This window comes from Centruroides sculpturatus, unplaced genomic scaffold, assembly GCF_000671375.1.
Source record: "Centruroides sculpturatus isolate CEXI.00-Female unplaced genomic scaffold, Cexi_2.0 scaffold1490, whole genome shotgun sequence".
Lineage (NCBI taxonomy): Eukaryota > Metazoa > Arthropoda > Arachnida > Scorpiones > Buthidae > Centruroides > Centruroides sculpturatus.
Genome location: NW_019385713.1, coordinates 1,293 through 20,580, shown reverse-complemented (window position 1 = coordinate 20,580; position 19,288 = coordinate 1,293). Strand labels below are relative to the sequence as shown.

The 19,288-nt window shown below is 38.1% G+C and overlaps 1 protein-coding gene across 1 annotated transcript; it reads right to left on the bottom strand.

Moving 5' to 3' along the window:
• Positions 1-3,041: 3,041 nt before the first annotated feature.
• On the bottom strand, positions 3,042-18,387 carry LOC111641449. The gene is made up of 4 exons (XM_023387621.1): positions 17,548-18,387; positions 12,454-15,290; positions 11,784-11,877; positions 3,042-5,933 (listed from the first exon to the last, which is right to left on the bottom strand). Exons 1-4 carry the CDS (start codon positions 17,578-17,580, stop codon positions 3,066-3,068), a joined length of 5,832 nt encoding a protein of 1,943 aa, XP_023243389.1. The 5' UTR covers positions 17,581-18,387; the 3' UTR covers positions 3,042-3,065.
• Positions 18,388-19,288: the final 901 nt, after the last annotated feature.

Here is a 19,288-nt window from a genome sequence, read left to right as displayed (position 1 = left end):
GGTCCATATAACTTTTATACCAATTTTCATCAAAATACATAAAAGACCGGACTCCAGACAGGTCTGAGTAGGGAACTTTAATTATAATCATTCTGTATATGTGGGTTCCTGGCCTCACATATTTAAAAAATATGCAAATATTGCATATTGTGCCCATCACCAATGTGTAGGTGATCTTTTAGCTCCACGGCCTTGTTTTCTAGGTGATGTGGAACAAACCCGCTGCTAGTGACGTCCCTTCCGCTTTCATTAGTCTGGTTGGAATGTCGGGTGATAACGTACCGCGATCGACGTAATTTGATACGTTCTGTTTCGGATGATAACATATGTTTTTCTTCGCGATTCAAATTTTCTCGTTGTACAACAATATTTACGTCTCGTCTGTGACGACGTACAATACACATTTCAAAAATCAATTCTACGTAATAAAGACAATCACTATTTCTCGGAGAATCAGTCGTTAGGTGAGGAATTATGTATTTATTTTTTTAAATACAGACGATAGAAGAAGTAAGTATCGATAGAAACTAGAGTAATGATTAAAAATTATGAATAACAGTATTTACTATAATCACTTTCTACATCTGGAAAGTATTTGACCTTCATTTCTAATGTTTATATCTCCGGATTTTCCTTTATCAAACTTCAAAGGTTTTTCTTTATACTTTCGTTCTTATAGTAAATAGATGCCAACACAAATACACGCTCATTCATACAAATACATACATACGTAAACACGCATATTTTTGCCGTTTTTTCATCTTTTTCTTAGTTCAGAAAGTCTGACAACGTGGAGATTTACAAAAATATCGGAGGGTCAATTTTGACACGATTCCTCGTAACGTAAACGTAACACCCGAAAAGTAAAAGTGGTGTTAATTAAGAACGAATTACGAAAGGCGTGGAATTAGAATTTGTATCGAGAAGAAAGAATTTTTGTATTATACGAGTGCACCAGGTTCTCCTTCGCGAAATGAAAAGTCCCGGTAGTTTGAAAATACACGAAAGACTAAACGACGGAAAATTTAATATTTTATTGTATTACAACATTCACAAATGATACTTATTTCGCGAAATTTCTCTTTACGCGACTAAACACTAAAGTCCTAAATCCTGGAGGTAACATTTGTATTGCGTGTAGATTTAGGAATTTGACACGTATATAAAAAAGTATTGTAATAATAATCTTTAGTTCATTTTTTATAAATACGGTTATTTTATTAATCTTTACGTCACTTTTTATTTTTTAAAATTAACCGTTAACTTTCTAAATGTAAAGGAAGAAAAATTTTCAAAATCATTCATGAAATTTTTACGCGAAAAGTATGAAAAATTCGTAAACGTTGAGATTCAAAATGGCGGATTGTTACACTCAAACAATACAGTGCTATAGTGAATTCCATCTTTCAGAAGAAGTTGTCGTTGGCTGACGTCAGCGATTCTAATTAAAGTTTCGATCAAAAAGTGTGTTTACACTTACAAAATAATTAATATCTTTAAACAAATATTATTATTTTAACTGAATTTATATCGTGTTTTCATGATTTTATTTTTCACCGAGAAGAAAGCTAATGTATTATTTAAATTAAGCATCTTTACGTTTCTCTCACCGTCTGCATTAGTTAATCGAGTTTCAAATGACGATTCAATTTATACTTTTCGTGTCTTAAAAATTGCACAGTCGTTGCGCGTTATTGTAAATTTTCACATTACAAATCAAACAGCACTTTCGCTTCTTCATTCCGAAATTTTTGCACTCGCGTCGTCCACTCGATAATGTAACGATTTATGACTCGAATAACGAGATAACGCGGGTCTCGACCGCTCCCAACATAGGTCCCGCGGAGTACAAACTCGCGCGTATCCGCGAGAATGGCGTCACACACAGAATTAAACTTAAATACGAAAATTATCCTTTCTATTTTGGGTTTGAAAGTCTTCACCAAATCCGCTCGAAACTTCGCCGGACAGCACACGCTGTTGAAGAATTCCGTAGACAGTAGCAATATCGTTTTATCCCTATTTCGAATCGAAGCTTCTATCTGACATTTTACGTCACAATCGGGCACCCAATGGCGCTGGTGGATGCGCAGCTTAAAGAAAGAGGTTGTTCCTCCTCCAAACACGTGACGATATCCCTGTCGCTGTCGGAATAAGAAAAGAAGGCATCGAACGCATTATTTTTGTCCAGTTCGGAAATCTTGCAGCAGTACAGCGAAGGAAATGCACGTACACGTAAGCCAAGATGGCTTTTCTGTATTTCAGAAATAAGGAAACGAACACCATTGTTAATATTCCTAGCAGACAGACAGCGGAACCAGAAACGATGAGATGGAACGCTCGTTACGATCGAAGTATTGCAGTGGCGTGGGAAATATTGGAGAAAGAACAATTCGCCATGACCGAAACCTTTGTATAGGTAACAGCAACACTTCGGTGGGTAATGTTTTAGAACGGGACACACCACGTAGGAAAGAATTAGTTCCTGGAAAGTCTTGTTCCTCAAGTCAGAATGCGAATAATTTAATTTATTTTTATTTCTCAAAAAAGACACTGTGAACAGGTTGGCCTCTCACAAGCATCTGAAATTAAAATCAACAAAACAAACAATAAAAAATAAGTAAAACAAAAGCAGAACGCGAGGAGAGAAAGAAAATTACATTAATTATAATGAATATGTAAATAATAAATATGTAAAAATAAAATAACATCTTTATTATTTTAATTTTCTCTCGGGAGAAATCTAAGCATCTCGACGTTTTGCATTACAATTTGTATAGGCCTATAAATGTTCGGGTCTGAAACTTTACGCCATATACAAAATATCACTTCATTTTATATTTTTCTTACCTTAAAAACTAAAGATTCTATGCGCATTATTATAAATATATTTGTTATAAATAAATATAATATCACAAATCAAAGTACACTTTCGCTTCTTAATTCCGCGATCATTCTATCTACATCGTGAACTCGATGATGNATATTTTTCTTACCTTAAAAACTAAAGATTCTATGCGCATTATTATAAATATATTTGTTATAAATAAATATAATATCACAAATCAAAGTACACTTTCGCTTCTTAATTCCGCGATCATTCTATCTACATCGTGAACTCGATGATGTAACGGTTTATCAGTCGAGTAACGAGGTAAGGCGTATCTCAACTTCTCCCAAAACCACCTTTCGCCCCACACCAGGTAGGTCCTGCTAAGTAGCAACTCGCGCATATCCGCGGGAACTACGTCGCACACCGAAGTATCCTTCAATACGAAAATTATCCTTTCCATCTTATCCTCCAAGGACTGTACCAAGGCCGCTTGAAACTCCGCTTGACACCACACGCTGTTCAGAAATTCTTCGGACAGGAGCAATATCGTCTTCTTGCTGTTTCTAATCGAAGCTTCTATCTGACATATTACGTCATAACCGGGTATCCAATCGCGCTCATGGATGCACAGCTTAAAGAATGGGGCATTATCTTCCAGTTCTTCCAACAAACACATGATGATGTCTCTGTCAATGCCGGAATAAGAAATGAAGGCATCGAACGCTTTATCTTTGTCCAGTTCGGAAATCTTGCAGCAGTACAACAAAGGAAAATGCACGTACACGTAAGCCAAGATGGTGTTTCTGTACTTCAGAAAGAAGAAAGCGAACACCATTGTTAATATTCCTAACAGACAGACAACGAAACCGGAAACGATTATAGGAACGTTCGTTACCATCGAAGGAGGCAAACAAAACGCATCATCCGGAAAATTCAATATGGAAGGCACGACAACGGTGTTGTTCTCCGACAACAATCTACTGCACTTTACCTCTTCGGCTTCCACTATCTTATGAACGTTGCGATTCAACCACAATTTAAAGGGTTTGAAAGAACAATTGCACCAAAATGCGTTGTTTCTAATATCCACTCGAATGTAAGAAGAATCACTTACGTATTGCAAAAATTTTGCAGGAAAATCTTGTAGACTATTGTATCGAAGAGTGAGAAATTTCAACGAAGAAGGAAATCTCCAATGCTCGGAGGGATTTAAACGATTGTAATCCAAGTACAGTTCATCCACTCCAGACCAACTGTCTGTAATTTTTATTGCGGAAAGAGAGTTGTGTTCCAGGTGAACGATTGTGGTGTTTTCGGGAAGTATTGCAGGAGCGTGGGAAATATTGGAGAAGGAACAATTTACTATCACCGAAAAGCCTTTATATAAGTAACAGCGGCACTTCGGTGGGCAATGTTCTACAATGGGACACACCACGTAGGAAGGAATCAATTCCTGGAAAGTCTTGTTCCTTAAGTCAGAAGGAGAATCGCAGAGCAGCGATCGACAGTTTTCCAAAAACTGAACTTCTTCGACGAAATTCCTCAAAGCGCAGTCACACCGGAAGGGGTTTCCAAAGAGAGTGACGTTATTCATATTCCTGGTAATTTTTCCCGCGACTGTGGTGATGTCATTGTCCATCAATAAAATTACAGAGTGATTATCCGGAGGGAGGTCTTCGGTGCGAAGAATCGACAGACGATTTTGTGTCAAACTGAGCCGCGCGATGTTATACGCAGTCCAGTCGATTCGGGGAAACTCTGTGAAGGAGGCGTTGGAAAGCGCCAATTCTGTCAAACTGGGCAATCTTCCGAACGGTCTCGGACTCGGTAAAGAGCCCAGAGGATTTTCATCCAGATACAATACTTTCAGATTCTTCAAAATTTCAAACTTTCCCTCTTCTATCTTCGTTATTCTGTTTCCCGTTAAAGACAATACTTCAATATTTTGAATGTCGTCAAACACTTCGAATGGAATTTTGGTCAGAAGATTATTGCTTAAATCCAGTTTCGACAGCCGTGTGTTTCTACTGAACACGGTGGAAGGTAATTCGTGCAATCGGTTGTTGTGTAAATCTATTTGTTCAATATACGGGTTATTTTCAAACAAATCAGGGTGTAAACGATCGATTCGATTTCCGCATATTCGAACTTTGTATAAGTCATAACAAGAGGAAAATATCTTCGGTGGCAATTCACTGATATTGCAGTCGCAAGCAAAGAAAGACAGTAATTGCGAGACGTTTTGCAATAGCATTTCCGGTAGAGAACCGAAGCTGTTGCTGTCCATGTTCAGAACGACCAAATTAAAATTATCTGCAAACAAGGAAGGGGGAAGAGTATTTAAGCGATTATCGTTCAAAAACAGCTTTTTAAGACTCGTCAAGCCTCTAAATATAGCGGGAGGAAGAACGGTAAGCAAGTTTCTGGATAAATTAAGTTCCTCTAGAGATTTCAATTCGTAGAAAAGAGTTTCCGGAAGATCCTCTAAACGATTGTCGAAGAGGTATAAAGATTTGAGTCTACTCAAACCACGAAATGCATCTTCTGGAAAACTTCTTATTCTTCCTAAGACTACGTAAATTTGTTTTAACGAGGGAAGACCGTTGAGTAATGCCTTCGGAAATTTTTCCGTCATCACGCGCAACACATTGATTCTTTCTACGTTGCGTAACTCCAGTAAAGTGTACGTGACGTTTTGCATATAGTATAAAGTGATGTGGCGGAGATTCGGTAGGTTCTTGATGGTGACACGCGAATTCGGTGGAACGTCTTCGGAAATCAAAAAGAAATGCCGAACACTTTTATCTCCCAGGGAAGTTCCGACGTCGGAAGAGGGAAGGAGGCATTCTCTTAACACCACGGAAGCGAAGTGAGTAAAATTAGTGCACACACGAATCTGTTCGGCGTCGAAAGTGTTTCCTCGACACACCACGTGAATGGCACTGTCGTAGTCGCTGATGTAAGAAGTAACGTTCGATCCGCATTCTACCCTTCGATTCACTCTTTGAGTAATGAAACCAAATCGGTCGCTGACGAAGAACCACCCCTGTACTGCCGTGCAAAGGAACACCAATTGAACCAAGAAGATTTTCTGCATCATCTGAAACGAAAGTAAAACGTGTCACTTTCCGAACATATCTATTTTACTCGAACACGTTCCAGCCTGTAAAGTATTAATAGTTTGTACTGTACGGTACAATTATGTGGCCACTACGTACGGTATGTAATTATAAAATACAGTACTGCAGTCCAACACGTCTGTTTCCATTCCGCCGTTTGCATCGGTGATTTGTTTTCGGTGCGTCGGTCGTTGGAAGTATTATCTGTGACGTAATGTTTACGTTGAACTTTTATTATCGCATTAATTTCCGTGCTAAATAAGACGTTTTACTTGGAATTTTTTATGACCGCTGCAGGAGACGGAGAAGTGGTGCCGGCATTGTTGGCTAGAGTTCTTAGTGTTCGGAATTATAGTTATTATGAACTTTAGCATTAATTGATTATTTGTAACTGTTGCTAAAAAGAGGTATCATTTAAACTAACTATGCGTAAGTAAAAGAACAAGTTGGTGTATATTACATTCTCCTTTTCCCTCCGAGATGCCCCGTGATACGCGCACTTTAAGTGGCGTAGCGTGGGTGTCAGCCGCCCGGGGCGGAGGAAAATTTCGCCTCCCCTTATTTAGATATCTCAGTTTAAAAGACTAAAATTCAGTTTTTTCACGGGATAAGTAATGAAAAATTCCTCGCTCATTTCAATCGGTCCGAATCGTAGGTGCGACAAAAATATAAAATGAAATGGTTCAAATTTTTACAAGATATTATTATTATTTAATGTGAAATTTTGCCGTCCCCTAAAAGTGCCGCCCCTGCCGCTCCCACTACGTTACGCCACTGCGCCCTTAGCATCGAGTCCCCCTAAACCTTGCGTAGTCAGATTACAATTTAGCTCGTTTCGCCGATTTCGGTGTTTGTGTTGCCGGGCAACTACTCGATTATAAAGAAATGCTGTATCAAAGACTTAAGTCAAATAGGAAGACTTTAGTATAAATGTTTGTTAATATAAAAGGGTAAATTAATTTAATGCTGCGTTAGGTTCTTTTACTGTTTTACATTTTTCGTATTAACGTTCAATATTTTATATTGCACGAATTGATTTAAAGCGCAAAAGATCCAGCAGCGAGTTGCGTAACTTTTCCGGCTTCACCGAAAGAATTTTCAACGCGATCTTCGCTTCATTGGCCAAAATTTGTATCGTTCCGGGCGATGTTCCCCTACATCTTTAGAAAAGTTTCGTACCACAAGATCTAGGTCTACAGGATGCGTAGTTTTATTTACTTTTGTAGATTTTTGCAATAATTACTTAAAATAAAATTGAGTCTAGCGTTACCAGATATTATTAAAAATAACTTTTGCATTATTAAAGTTTCAGTTCCTTCTGTTCCCCATTTAAACGTTGCAATCGCACTTACTTCGATGCGCGAATCGTATTAAAAACGTCACAGATATGGTGAGAAAATATCGTGGAAATGCGGTTGTCGAAAGTAAAAGTGTCATAACAGAGGCCGAAACAAACGCCGAGCATCTCGGAATAGATTTAAATATGCCGCGAGTCATAAAACGTCAGACACATCGAGCGAGTCTATCGGCAGACTCCTAGGGAGTTTGGAGAAGATCACTAATTATTCTGTACATAAATTTATTAATGACTAGCTGCAAGGACCCGCTTCGCTAGGCAAAAAGTAACGATAGTGAAGATTAAAAATTTTCGAATTCGAATTGGTTCGTTAAAATCGAAATAGAAAATCTTCCACTTTCGACCACTTTCAAGCCCATATCTCCCGCACCCTTATAGCAATCGAAACGCAATCACCATAGTGCACTCGGGGCTACTACCACATACAAACACCATTCATGTGCTATGTGTAGTTTTGGCTGAAAAGTGAAATATAGTAACACACACGTCCATTTTTATCTATATATAAATGGACGTGCGTGTCCCTATATTTCACTTTTCCGCCAAAACTACACATAGCACATGAATGGTGTTTGTATGTGGTAGTAGCCCCAAGTCTTCATTCGTGCATAGGGGTGGTTGCGTCTCGATAGCTATAAGGGTGCGGGAGATGTGGGCTTGAAAGTGGTTGAAAGTGGCTTTCTATTTCGAATTTTTTATTCGAATTTGTTCGAATTAAATTCGATCATAAAATTCGAATATTGGTTCGATTATAGAACGATTGTAAACGTTCCAGAAACGTTGAAAATAGTTCGTTTGACTTGACGTGAACAGGAGACGTTCAGAAATCGAATCGGGACCATAGAAATAGAAAACGGGTAAGATTGGCTATAATGTAATTATCTTAATCTTCACTATCGTTACTTTTTAAAAACCCAGCGAAGCGGGTCCTTGCAGCTAGATTCTAGATTACTTAGAAAAACAGTCTTTTATATATGTTACTGTGAAAGACCGAAATTAGTGAATGTCGATATTCTCCGGTGAATGTCGACACATACAAAATACATCGGTGAAAGACCGAATATTTAGTTAAATTATTATACATTCGAACAATCGCCGGCGTATGTCGACAAACACAGATAAGTTTTGGTAGAGGTCGAAATGACACCCGAGAAGCCGATGTCGACGGAGAGGCGACAGTCTGTCGCCAAATTCTTCGCCATTTCCTTTTCCTCAAATTGATGATACCGTACGAATACAAGTCCCTGATGTCGACAGTGGCCGTACAGATGCCCGAAATGTGTTGGCGGTTGTTGTTGGAATAGAAGACTCNAGAACCATCCCTGTACTGCCGTGCAAAGGAACACCAATTGAACCAAGAAGATTTTCTGCATCATCTGAAACGAAAGTAAAACGTGTCACTTTCCGAACATATCTATTTTACTCGAACACGTTCCAGCCTGTAAAGTATTAATAGTTTGTACTGTACGGTACAATTATGTGGCCACTACGTACGGTATGTAATTATAAAATACAGTACTGCAGTCCAACACGTCTGTTTCCATTCCGCCGTTTGCATCGGTGATTTGTTTTCGGTGCGTCGGTCGTTGGAAGTATTATCTGTGACGTAATATTTACGTTGAACTTTTATTATCGCATTAATTTCCGTGCTAAATAAGACGTTTTACTTGGAATTTTTTATGACCGCTGCAGGAGACGGAGAAGTGGTGCCGGCATTGTTGGCTAGAGTTCTTAGTGTTCGGAATTATAGTTATTATGAACTTTAGCATTAATTGATTATTTGTAACTGTAGATAAAAGGAAGTATCATCTAAATTAACTAGACGTAAATAAAAGAGCAACTGGGTGTATATTAGATTCTCCATTTCCCTCCGAGATGCCGTCATCGGCGCCCTTGGTCCCTCTAAAGCCTAAGTCCCCCTAAGCATTGCCTAGGCAGACTACAAGTTAGCGCTAAATAATAAACAGATAGATGCCAACAGCGAATAAAATTTTAAGTGCCAGCCTAGGAGATACGACACTCGACTCTAAAATTTAATAGCCTCGATAGCCCGTATATGGAAGTTACCGTGTAGAATTTCGTTTCTTAATCTTTACCTATTACCAGATATTCAACGGGGGAGACGTCTATACACGTACGTGGAATTTTTCACTTTTCGGGGGATTCGGGGATCTCGAAACACGGAGATTTGCAAAACCTGGGAGAATCCAATTGAACGCGATTAGAATATTTTTCCGTGTTTTGTTACGAGAAAGAGAGATTGGCGTAAAGATGGTTTTATTTGGAATTCGATGTACAGAATATGTAATTAGTTAAATTAAACTTTCTCATTTAAATGCGTATTAACAGATCACATTGTTAATGACTAGAAAACGCACTCGAGGTTGAGCGAGATACAGGTTTTAATACAGTACTTCTAAACTAATATTTATTTCTTTCGCTCTCGCTGCAAAAACTAAAAAACATAAGTTAATTTACGCTTGACAAACGAACGGAAAATTAATTTTTTCTCTCTTTTTTCCTGTAATTATAGCATTTTTCCACGGAAAAAAAGGCGAAAGTCCCCGCGTGCGTAATCCGAATTTGTCAATTCTTTCAAAAACTGACTGGCGTCATCCCGACCCGAGCGAATAGTTAAATCGAACCAATGTTTTGGAAAAATTCGAACGTGACCCGAACAAGAACGAAAGAAATAAATGTTATTTAAATTTATGCCGCTTATAAGGTGTACACTACTTATATATTCGGAAATTTAACCAGTTGTTTTTTCCTCTCGACTTCTGTACAGCAACAAGGGCGTAGCCATCAGAAACATCGAGCGAATCCATCGGCAGACTCCTACAGTTTGGAGAAGATCACTAATTATTCCGTACATAGATTCATTAATGATGTCTCCGAAACAGCGTTTTTCCGAAAAGAACTTGTCCGCATTCTGATCGTTTACATTGCACCCTCGCGTATGGCTTGATATGACGTATGAGGATTTTAAAAAAAAAACTACAATTTTTTGTAGTTGCTACAATTTGAACGATTGAAGCTGAACTTTGGTACAACCGATGGAAAAGAAGAAATGTGTCAAATGCCGAAGAAATGTGCCAAATTTTTACAAGATTTAAAAAGAATTCCCGTAGGCTAGTGCAGAAATAAGATTTAGGTAGGTTCGAATAGCGTTGAAACTAATTATTTTTTAGCGTTTTCAAATGTTCAAATAAAACCATTTTTTAATAAATAACGTTATCCTATTATTGCCTCCCCCTGGAGAAAATCCTGACTCATTTTAGTACCACGGCCGTCTCATTCATCATTCAATTATTTTAGCTTTAAATTTACGATACGTAAAAGGAAGAGAAATAGGGGCGTGACATCACGATTTTCTATACAACGTGTTTATTGTGTTCGGTATCACTAACAAAACCGACAATGTGGCTTAAAATCGCGGACAAATCACGAAACAAGTAACAACTTGGCTTAATCAGTGGCGTGCTGTCATTAGAAGCGTTGGAAGCGCCGCTTCCCTCGTATTCTCTAAAAAATAAATAAATATTAATTTTAATTATATGAAAATAATCGCACAATATTTTATTATAACCGCATTATGTATCTTATTATAATTTTCTATACTACACGTGGAAAAAAACAAAAAAAAATTGCTATTGTATATTAGAATATNGGACATGGATATAATAATATACTACATTAATAATGAATTTTTTCATACTTTTCGGTTATCCGCCCTTTCAATTATCCGACCAACCCCAGTCCCCAATTAGGTCGGATAATCGAGGCTCTACTGTATTTGCAGAAATTTAACTTTTCTTGCCTTTTTGTTTGCGAAATCTGCTATCAATTTTCTTGTATCTAAGCTGTCTAAGATTTCGTGTTCAATTAAAACTATAGCTAAATTACTTAGTCTTTGCTGGTACATTGTTGATCTTAAATAGTTTTTTATAATTTTCAACTTTAAAAAAACCTTTCACCGAATGCAACTGAAACCGGCAATGTAAGTAATATTTAAACGATAAGCATGGTCTTCCATCATCCTGTTGTAAGCTACACGAAACTCCACACTGAACCACATGCTGTCCAGGAACTGTCGAGACACCAATATCACCGGAAATGTTGATATTAAGTCATTAGTAAAAAGTTATTGTAATAGGGTTTGTGGATCATTAGACTGGTTTTCTGGAAAATGCAACTTTAAAGTACAGATTTCAATCATACAAATCAATACCGTCAATGTCTGTTTCACTCCTCGAATCGTCTTTAAGCTTCAGATTTAAATCCTAACCAAGTTAAAATGTCATTAATTATACTTAGACCCATGTCAGAAAAATTATTAACAAAATAATTGCAATTTGATATGCAATAGAACTGTTCGAATGCGTACAAGTACAAATTGAGAAGGAAGCTCTGTGGGGATTCCCTGTTATCGCCAGTCCTATCAACTTCTGTCATTGAGCACGAATATGGATACTTGGCTTTCGGGCGCCTCCGGATGCTTCAACCTGCCGACGGACGTTTCGAATTGCATCTTAATTCTGATAAATGCCAATAGAGGCGCATTAACGCTACAATATAAATAAGAATATAATAATTGCGCGCCGGTCAGAATTTTTTTCTTCATGCGAAGACATTTCTTATGCTATAAGTCGGGTGGGTATTATGACAATGACTTTGAATATTACGTAACCGATGGCTCGATTTGCCGCCCCCTGGAAGTGCCGCCCGCGTGCGGTGCACACCTTGCACGCCCGCTTATAGCGGTTCTGGTTGCAACTAATTACTTTTACCGTTTTCAAATGTTCAAATAATACCATTTTATAATAAACAGCGTTATCTTATTTTTGCCTCCCCCTGGAGAAAATCCTGACTACGCCCTTGTACAGCAATATTAGTACCATTTAAGTATCACTACCGTCTCATTCATCATTCAATTATTTTAACTTTAACTTGTAAACTTACGAAATAAAAAAAAAAAAACCAAAAATATAAAAATGACATAAAATTTTCGATTCATCGTCTTTATTGTGTTCGGTATCACTAACAACACTGACAATGTAGCGGAAAATCGCAGACAAATCACGAAACAAGTAACAACTTGGCTCCATTCTTTTAACAGTAGCCAGCCAATTGCTTTTATCAACTATTGTTTGCGAAGAATATATTTCAACTTTTCCCAGAACCATTTCTCTCCCCACTTCAAGTAAGTTCTCGTCGAAAGCAAACGACGAAGATCGTCCTCCAGCTCCTTCCAATTCTCCAATTCTTCCACCAAAACCAAAACCAAACGATAAGCTTGGTCTTCCATCATCCTGTTGTAAGCCACACGAAACTCCACACTGAACCACATGCTGTCCAGGAACTGTCGAGACAACAATATCACCGTCCTTCTACTGTTAAGTACAGAATGCACGATGTTCTCGCTAATAGGGCTACCCGCCAACCAATCACGTTCGTGAATACAAAGGCGATAAGTGGGTTCCAGTCGATCCACCATCTCCATGGTTAAGACAGAATCGGAACTATTATAACACACAAAAGCGTCGTACTTGTTTTCCTCCTCGTCGAGGACCCTGTAGCAACAGGGCAAGTACACGCCTCGACTGTACAGAAAGGCCAATATAGCGAGTCTGTAATGGTAACAGACAACTACGAGAACTGATGACGTCAATACCAACGCTACCGAAACTGTAAGAACGATTATTTGCCATAATGGCCACACGGGTTCCTTTAGACAGAACACGTCCAGCGGTATACTTTCAATTAGTTCGTGTGTTACGGAGTTGTTAACTCTATTGACTCTTTGACAGGTTACGTTCTCGGAATCGCGGATCTTAAGCAAATTTCGCGTAAACCACTTCTTGAAACGGACAGAGTGACAATCGCATTTCCACTCGTTTTTGGAAAGAAAGATGCTGAAGTTCGACGAATCTTCCACGCGCTTCATCACAGAAGGGGGCAAATCCGACAACTTGTTTCCATCCAGAGCCAAATAGCGGAGATTTTCCGGAACGACCCAATCGTTCAGTGACGTCAGAGAATTGTTACTAAGATAGAGATGGGTGACGTTTTTCCACGTAGTCCCGTCCACTTCGGACAAATTGGCAATGTGGTTGTCGTTCAGAAAGACGAATGTTGCATTTGTAGGAAGATTCGCGGGTGAATTAGACAAATTTCTACGAGAACAATCGATTGCAGTTCGTCTTTCTAGTGTCAGGTAACAATCGCAAAACGAAGGACATCCCTCTTTCCGCGGACAGACACTGTAAATTGGCCAAATTTCTGTAAGTTTCCTTTCGGAACGTCCATTGCATCTCAGGATACTGGAATCTGGAAAAATGCGGACGGCGTTTTCGTCAGAGTGAAGAAATCGCAAGAATTGTCTGATTCGACAGTCGCACTCGATGACATTTCCTGTGACATTATACACGGGATAACTGTTAGAATACTGTTTATAATCGATGTAGATAGTGGAGATATTGTTGTCGTTGAGCAATATTTTGGTACGTTTCTTGGTAAACACGGGTAGAGTGACTTGCCGAAATTGATTGTGGGATAGATCGATTTCAGTCAGGTTGTTATTCGACCAATCAATATTAGGAAAAGTCCTCAGATTCGAGTTGCTGATGTTTACACTTTGCAAATAATTGCTAGAACCAAAAGGATATTTTGCGGGTAAACGTTCGAAGTTGTTATTCGATAGATCGATGATCCTCAAATTCAAAAGAGGTAGAAGTGTATCTTCGTGCAAGGAGGACAAATCGTTATCGGATAACCGCAATATTGCCAGTGTTGATAAGCGCTTGAAGATATCTTTATGTAAACTGTTCAGTCTGTTGTACGATAAGTCTAATGATCCGATTCTCTTTAAGTTAGAAAATACACGCGGTGGCAAAGTCGATAATTTATTTCCAGTCATAAACAAACGACTCAAATGTTCCGTGTTATTAAACAGTGCTTCCGGTAGAAGTGTAATGTTATTAAAATCTACGAAGAAGTCTATCAAGGAGGTGGTGTCTGAAAATAAAGATTCCTCCAGACGTTCCAAAGAGCATCCGGATGCCCAAAATAGTTCTAAGCGTGTCAAGCCTCTTAAGAATCCTTTGGGTAAGTTTTTTATTTCTGTATTTCCACTTATTTCGAGACCGATTAACTGAGTGAGGGAGGAGAGCAAATTTTCCGGAAGAACCGTCAGTTTATTGTTTTTGATCCGAAGTATTTCTAGGCTGAAGAGATCGGAAAAGATATCTTCCCAGAAGTTCTCGATTTGATTATCGGATAAATCTAAATATGTTAACAATGTGAGATTTTTAAAGAATCCACGTGGAATGTCTCTTAATCTGTTATTGTACAAGGTTAGTATTCTGAGATTTCTCAACTCTTGGAGTAGCTCCACTTGAACACGCTGTAGATTTCCATATACTATTTTCAGAATTGGCAGATTTGTCAGATTTTTAAATGGTGGCTGGTGAAAGGAGGTGAAATTATATTCGAAAATTTGTAGCGAGTAGATGACGGGTTGGAAATCGAACGTCAGGTCGAATGTTCCTGCGGTTTTTATTCCGGACAGGGATACGTTTCTGACAAATGGCAGCTTTTCAAAGTGCAAACTTTGATAATTCGGTTCGATTGTGGTAAATGCAATTTGCAAATTGCGTATGACGAGTCCAGATAAAAATTCACTCAAACTAAAATTTCGGGAATAACAATTGCGCATTACTAAATTAAGGTCTTCTGTTTGTTGCAAACACCGGAAGATCCGACGATCCGGATCCGCTCCGTAGCAATCGATGAAAAGATAGTCGACGCTAACAGCGACAAAAACGTTTTCGCCTAGAAGACAATCGGTTCTGGTGTCCCGTAGAACAAACCTGGGACACGGGACATTCTTCCATCTGCTCAAGAACTCGGTGCAACACTGAGCCAAAGCGATACACAACAGCAGGTTCAACAGGTTTTTCACTTTTATTTCCCTGGCATTCTGCAAAGAAAACTTCCATTTAATTTGTTATAAAGGGGTGAAATGCCGAAGAGAACGATTCTGAACGGGTATTAATTTGTATTTTTACTGTAATTGTAACCAGATGGCTACCGACTTCAATTAGCCTATACTTAGAAGATATTGCTGGACGTTTTTACATTCCGATTTTCCTCGCACCACAGCTTCTAATTTGTTGGAATCGATGTAAAGTCGGGAAGAAATATACTACTGTATCGAAGAATTTCGTACAAGGTCCAAAGGGCTATGTAATGCAGTACACTGGAAAAGTAAAGCTTGGCAATACATTACAAACTGTCGTTGGCAATGGCAGACGAAATTCAATTAAACAGCAGAAATAGAATCGAAATGAAAGTGTTTTTCGTACGGTCGGTGTAAAAATACAATTTCGTCTATCTCGAGGTAAATCGCTTCAAATTCGCATTTGGAGTTTGCAACACTCCGTATTAGGTCAGAGCCGGTTTGAGGCGATTGGAGCGATTTGTGCCAATCGGGCCCCGCTCTTGAACGGGCCCCGCAGCGCATCAAAATTTATATATTAAAAAATAGTACACGTTACAAAAATAAATATCTAGGTATATTATTATTAAAAACTAGCTGCAAGGACCCGCTTCGCTGGGTTTTTAAAAAGCAACGATAGTGAAGATTAAGATAATTACATTATAGCCAATTTTACCCGTTTTCACAGAATGCAAGAATTAGGTCCCTAATTAGAGACCTGTACTCGATTCTATTTCTAAACGTCTCCTGTTCACGTCAAGTCAAACGAACTATTTTCAACGTTTCTGGAACGTTTACAATACTTCTATAATCGAACCAATATTCGAATTTTATGTTCGAATTCAAATTCGAACAAATTTGAACATAAAATTCGAAATAGAGAACCACTTTCAACCACTTTCAGCCCCATATCTTCCGCACCCTTATAGCTATCGAGACGCAACCACCATAGTGCACGAATAGAGGAGACTCGGGGTTACTACCACATACAAACACCATTTATGTGTGATGTGTAGTTTTGGCGGAAAAGTGAAATATAGGGACACACACGTCCATTTATATATATAGATATAGATATAACAACATATTTCAATATGTAAATTAACTGTTAATTAATTTTGTTATTTAAAGTTAGAGGGGCCCCGCAAAAAAATTCAATCGGGCCTCGCACCTATTGGATCTGGCGCTGCGTTAGGTCTATCGTCAAATGCTAACGCGAAAGAGCATAACGTGGAGGGATCTAATGATTTTAATCGTAATTGGCGCGACGTTGGTGACGAGAAGGATTACGTTTCGACGCGTGCCAAATTTGAGGAAGTTCTGGTCATTGTTTACTAATAGGATTCTGTTGGCACTTCTCGCTCGTTTTGAACCAACTTCAGTGTTTTCTAAGTAGTCTAGAGATACTGACAGATGTCCTTACAGCCATATTATGGTCCCACAATAGTTTCTGCCGATATCTACGTAGTAATTGTCCATAATCCCGGGCCATTTTCTTCGATACAGTATTTTTATAAAAATCGATAATTTTTTTTTCCATCTTACGGGCAAAATCTTAACTTTACGTTACGCATATACGGACGACAAACAAACCTTCAAATACATTTATGTAAATAGGACATCCACCGGAATTTCTACGCGTACCTTTACACCGTTACACGACAATTAACTAGACAATATATTTTAATATTCATTTTTCATTTACTTGTTATTCCGTATGGACGAAAACTTACCAATTTACTCTTAAAAACAAGAAAATTTACGCGATACCGACGGGGGAATGTGTCTTTATAAAGAGCGAAATAGACCTACATCGCTTCAATTCTTTTTATAAGATTAAGAATTAAGTTATTTAACTTCGCCCGTTTTACTACGGACAGTCATCCGAACGTTCTTTCGACCAGAAATAAATATACAATTGTTCAAGGACAAAATGACGCAAACAGGAAAATCGACTCTTGCCACATTTAACGACGGAAGGCGAAATCGCCGTGTTTCCTTTGTATTTTAATAGGATTGTAGAAAGGTTTTTATCAAATAATATGTTTGTATATAAATTTATCCAAAGGACTAATTATAAGCAATGCTTTCGTCTACTTCTACTGTTTGGCACGCACGCTTATCGAAAGGTCATTTTATGTTGTATAAAAAAATTGCGAAAAAATTGCATTTTATGTTGCGAACGTCATTGGCTATAAGAGGAATTTCTAAACGTTACGACGAATTATTAGACACTTACCCGGAGGGAGATCCGTCGACGCTCCACCGACATGGCCGTTCGTTTAACTCTTTATAACGGGGTGGTAAGTGGTTATGTCGTTAAATCGATAAACACCGACAGAAAACTTTCTTTTTCTCTTTAACGCTTAATGATATTGCAACGCTTATGCAATATCATTAAGCGGATCCGGTCGGAAAGACGGATGTTACATCGAGACGGGATTTCTATCGAAAATCCCCTTTTTTCGGTGATGATTTTGGATTTACAAGCGTAATTTTAAAAAATTATCCAGTTTCGGCCGAAATTTAATAATTTTGTAAATTATTCAAATTTAATCTCTTCGTAATATTTTTGTATCCGATTGCACCCCACCGACGTGCAGTTTTCCGGATTTTATTCACGCGTTTATATCCTAAATAGGGACCAGATTCCCTTAGAAAGTTTCTGCCAAAGACAATCTCGTTTCGCGTTTCGTGGGCATCGCCGATCTTCCGCATCCTTCGTTTTCTGCACCTCGTCTGGCAGACTTTCTTGTGTTTTTGTAATTCTGTGTTAACCAAATTTGCTAAAAGACATCGCGTCCTGGCCAATAAAAATTCAAATCGGAAATCCCGATGTCAGGCGGGATGTTTCCTCCCGGAAACCGATAAAGTATTCCATAGAATGCGTTTCCTTATGTTCGGCCGATGACCCGGATTATTTTTTTTTTGTCGCCATGTTTCGCATTGTTCGATCTACTTTTAAGCCGTTTTATACTTGTAATTAGAATTAGACAAGTAATTTTTTCTTCTTATAGATGTAATCCCTTTAATTATTAAATATATCACCAGATGGCGACTAAATCGCGCACTCTGTCCAAATTCCTTCGTTTTCAAAACGAAGGAATTTGGACAGAAATTAGCCTGAATTTCGCCCGCGTACGTTTTTTATTCGTAAATATTTTACCTTCCGGCGTATAAAATCATTGTCTACGTATAAATTGATTATTATATCGGCAGTATCGCTACGTCATTTAACGAGTTAATTAAAATGAATAAATGAAANTGTTAACCAAATTTGCTAAAAGACATCGCGTCCTGGCCAATAAAAATTCAAATCGGAAATCCCGATGTCAGGCGGGATGTTTCCTCCCGGAAACCGATAAAGTATTCCATAGAATGCGTTTCCTTATGTTCGGCCGATGACCCGGATTATTTCTTTTTTGTCGCCGTGTTTCGCATTGTTCGATCTACTTTTAAGCCGTTTTATACTTGTAATTAGAATTAGACAAGTAATTTTTTCTTCTTATAGATGTAATCCCTTTAATTATTAAATATATCACCAGATGGCGACTAAATCGCGCACTCTGTCCAAATTCCTTCGTTTTCAAAACGAAGGAATTTGGACAGAAATTAGCCTGAATTTCGCCCGCGTACGTTTTTTATTCGTAAATATTTTACCTTCCGGCGTATAAAATCATTGTCTACGTATAAATTGATTATTATATCGGCAGTATCGCTACGTCATTTAACGAGTTAATTAAAATGAATAAATGAAATTGTAATAATAGAACTTTCCTAATTAAACAAACATTGTTCGCTTATACGAGTCGCGATAATATATTTTTTATCTCTCGTACTATTTTATTACTTTAAGCAACTCACTTTATTACTTTTATCAAACTTTATGTTTTTATTGCCCGTGAAATAACCGAATTCGTTTTTTAAGCGCTTTTTCTAACTCATTAATAAATATCATTTTATTAGTGAGTAATACGTTT

Bases quoted from the DNA above. Each gene is read 5' to 3' on its own strand.
- LOC111641449 (XM_023387621.1), bottom strand. From the start codon at position 17,580: ATGTCGGTGGAGCGTCGACGGATCTCCCTCCGG. The intron at 15,291-17,547 runs GTAAGTGTCTAA...TTTTCTTTGCAG, and splicing joins GTCGACGGATCTCCCTCCGG to AATGCCAGGGAAATAAAAGT. The intron at 11,878-12,453 runs GTTGATAAAAGC...TTTATATTGTAG, and splicing joins TATATTCTTCGCAAACAATA to CGTTAATGCGCCTCTATTGG.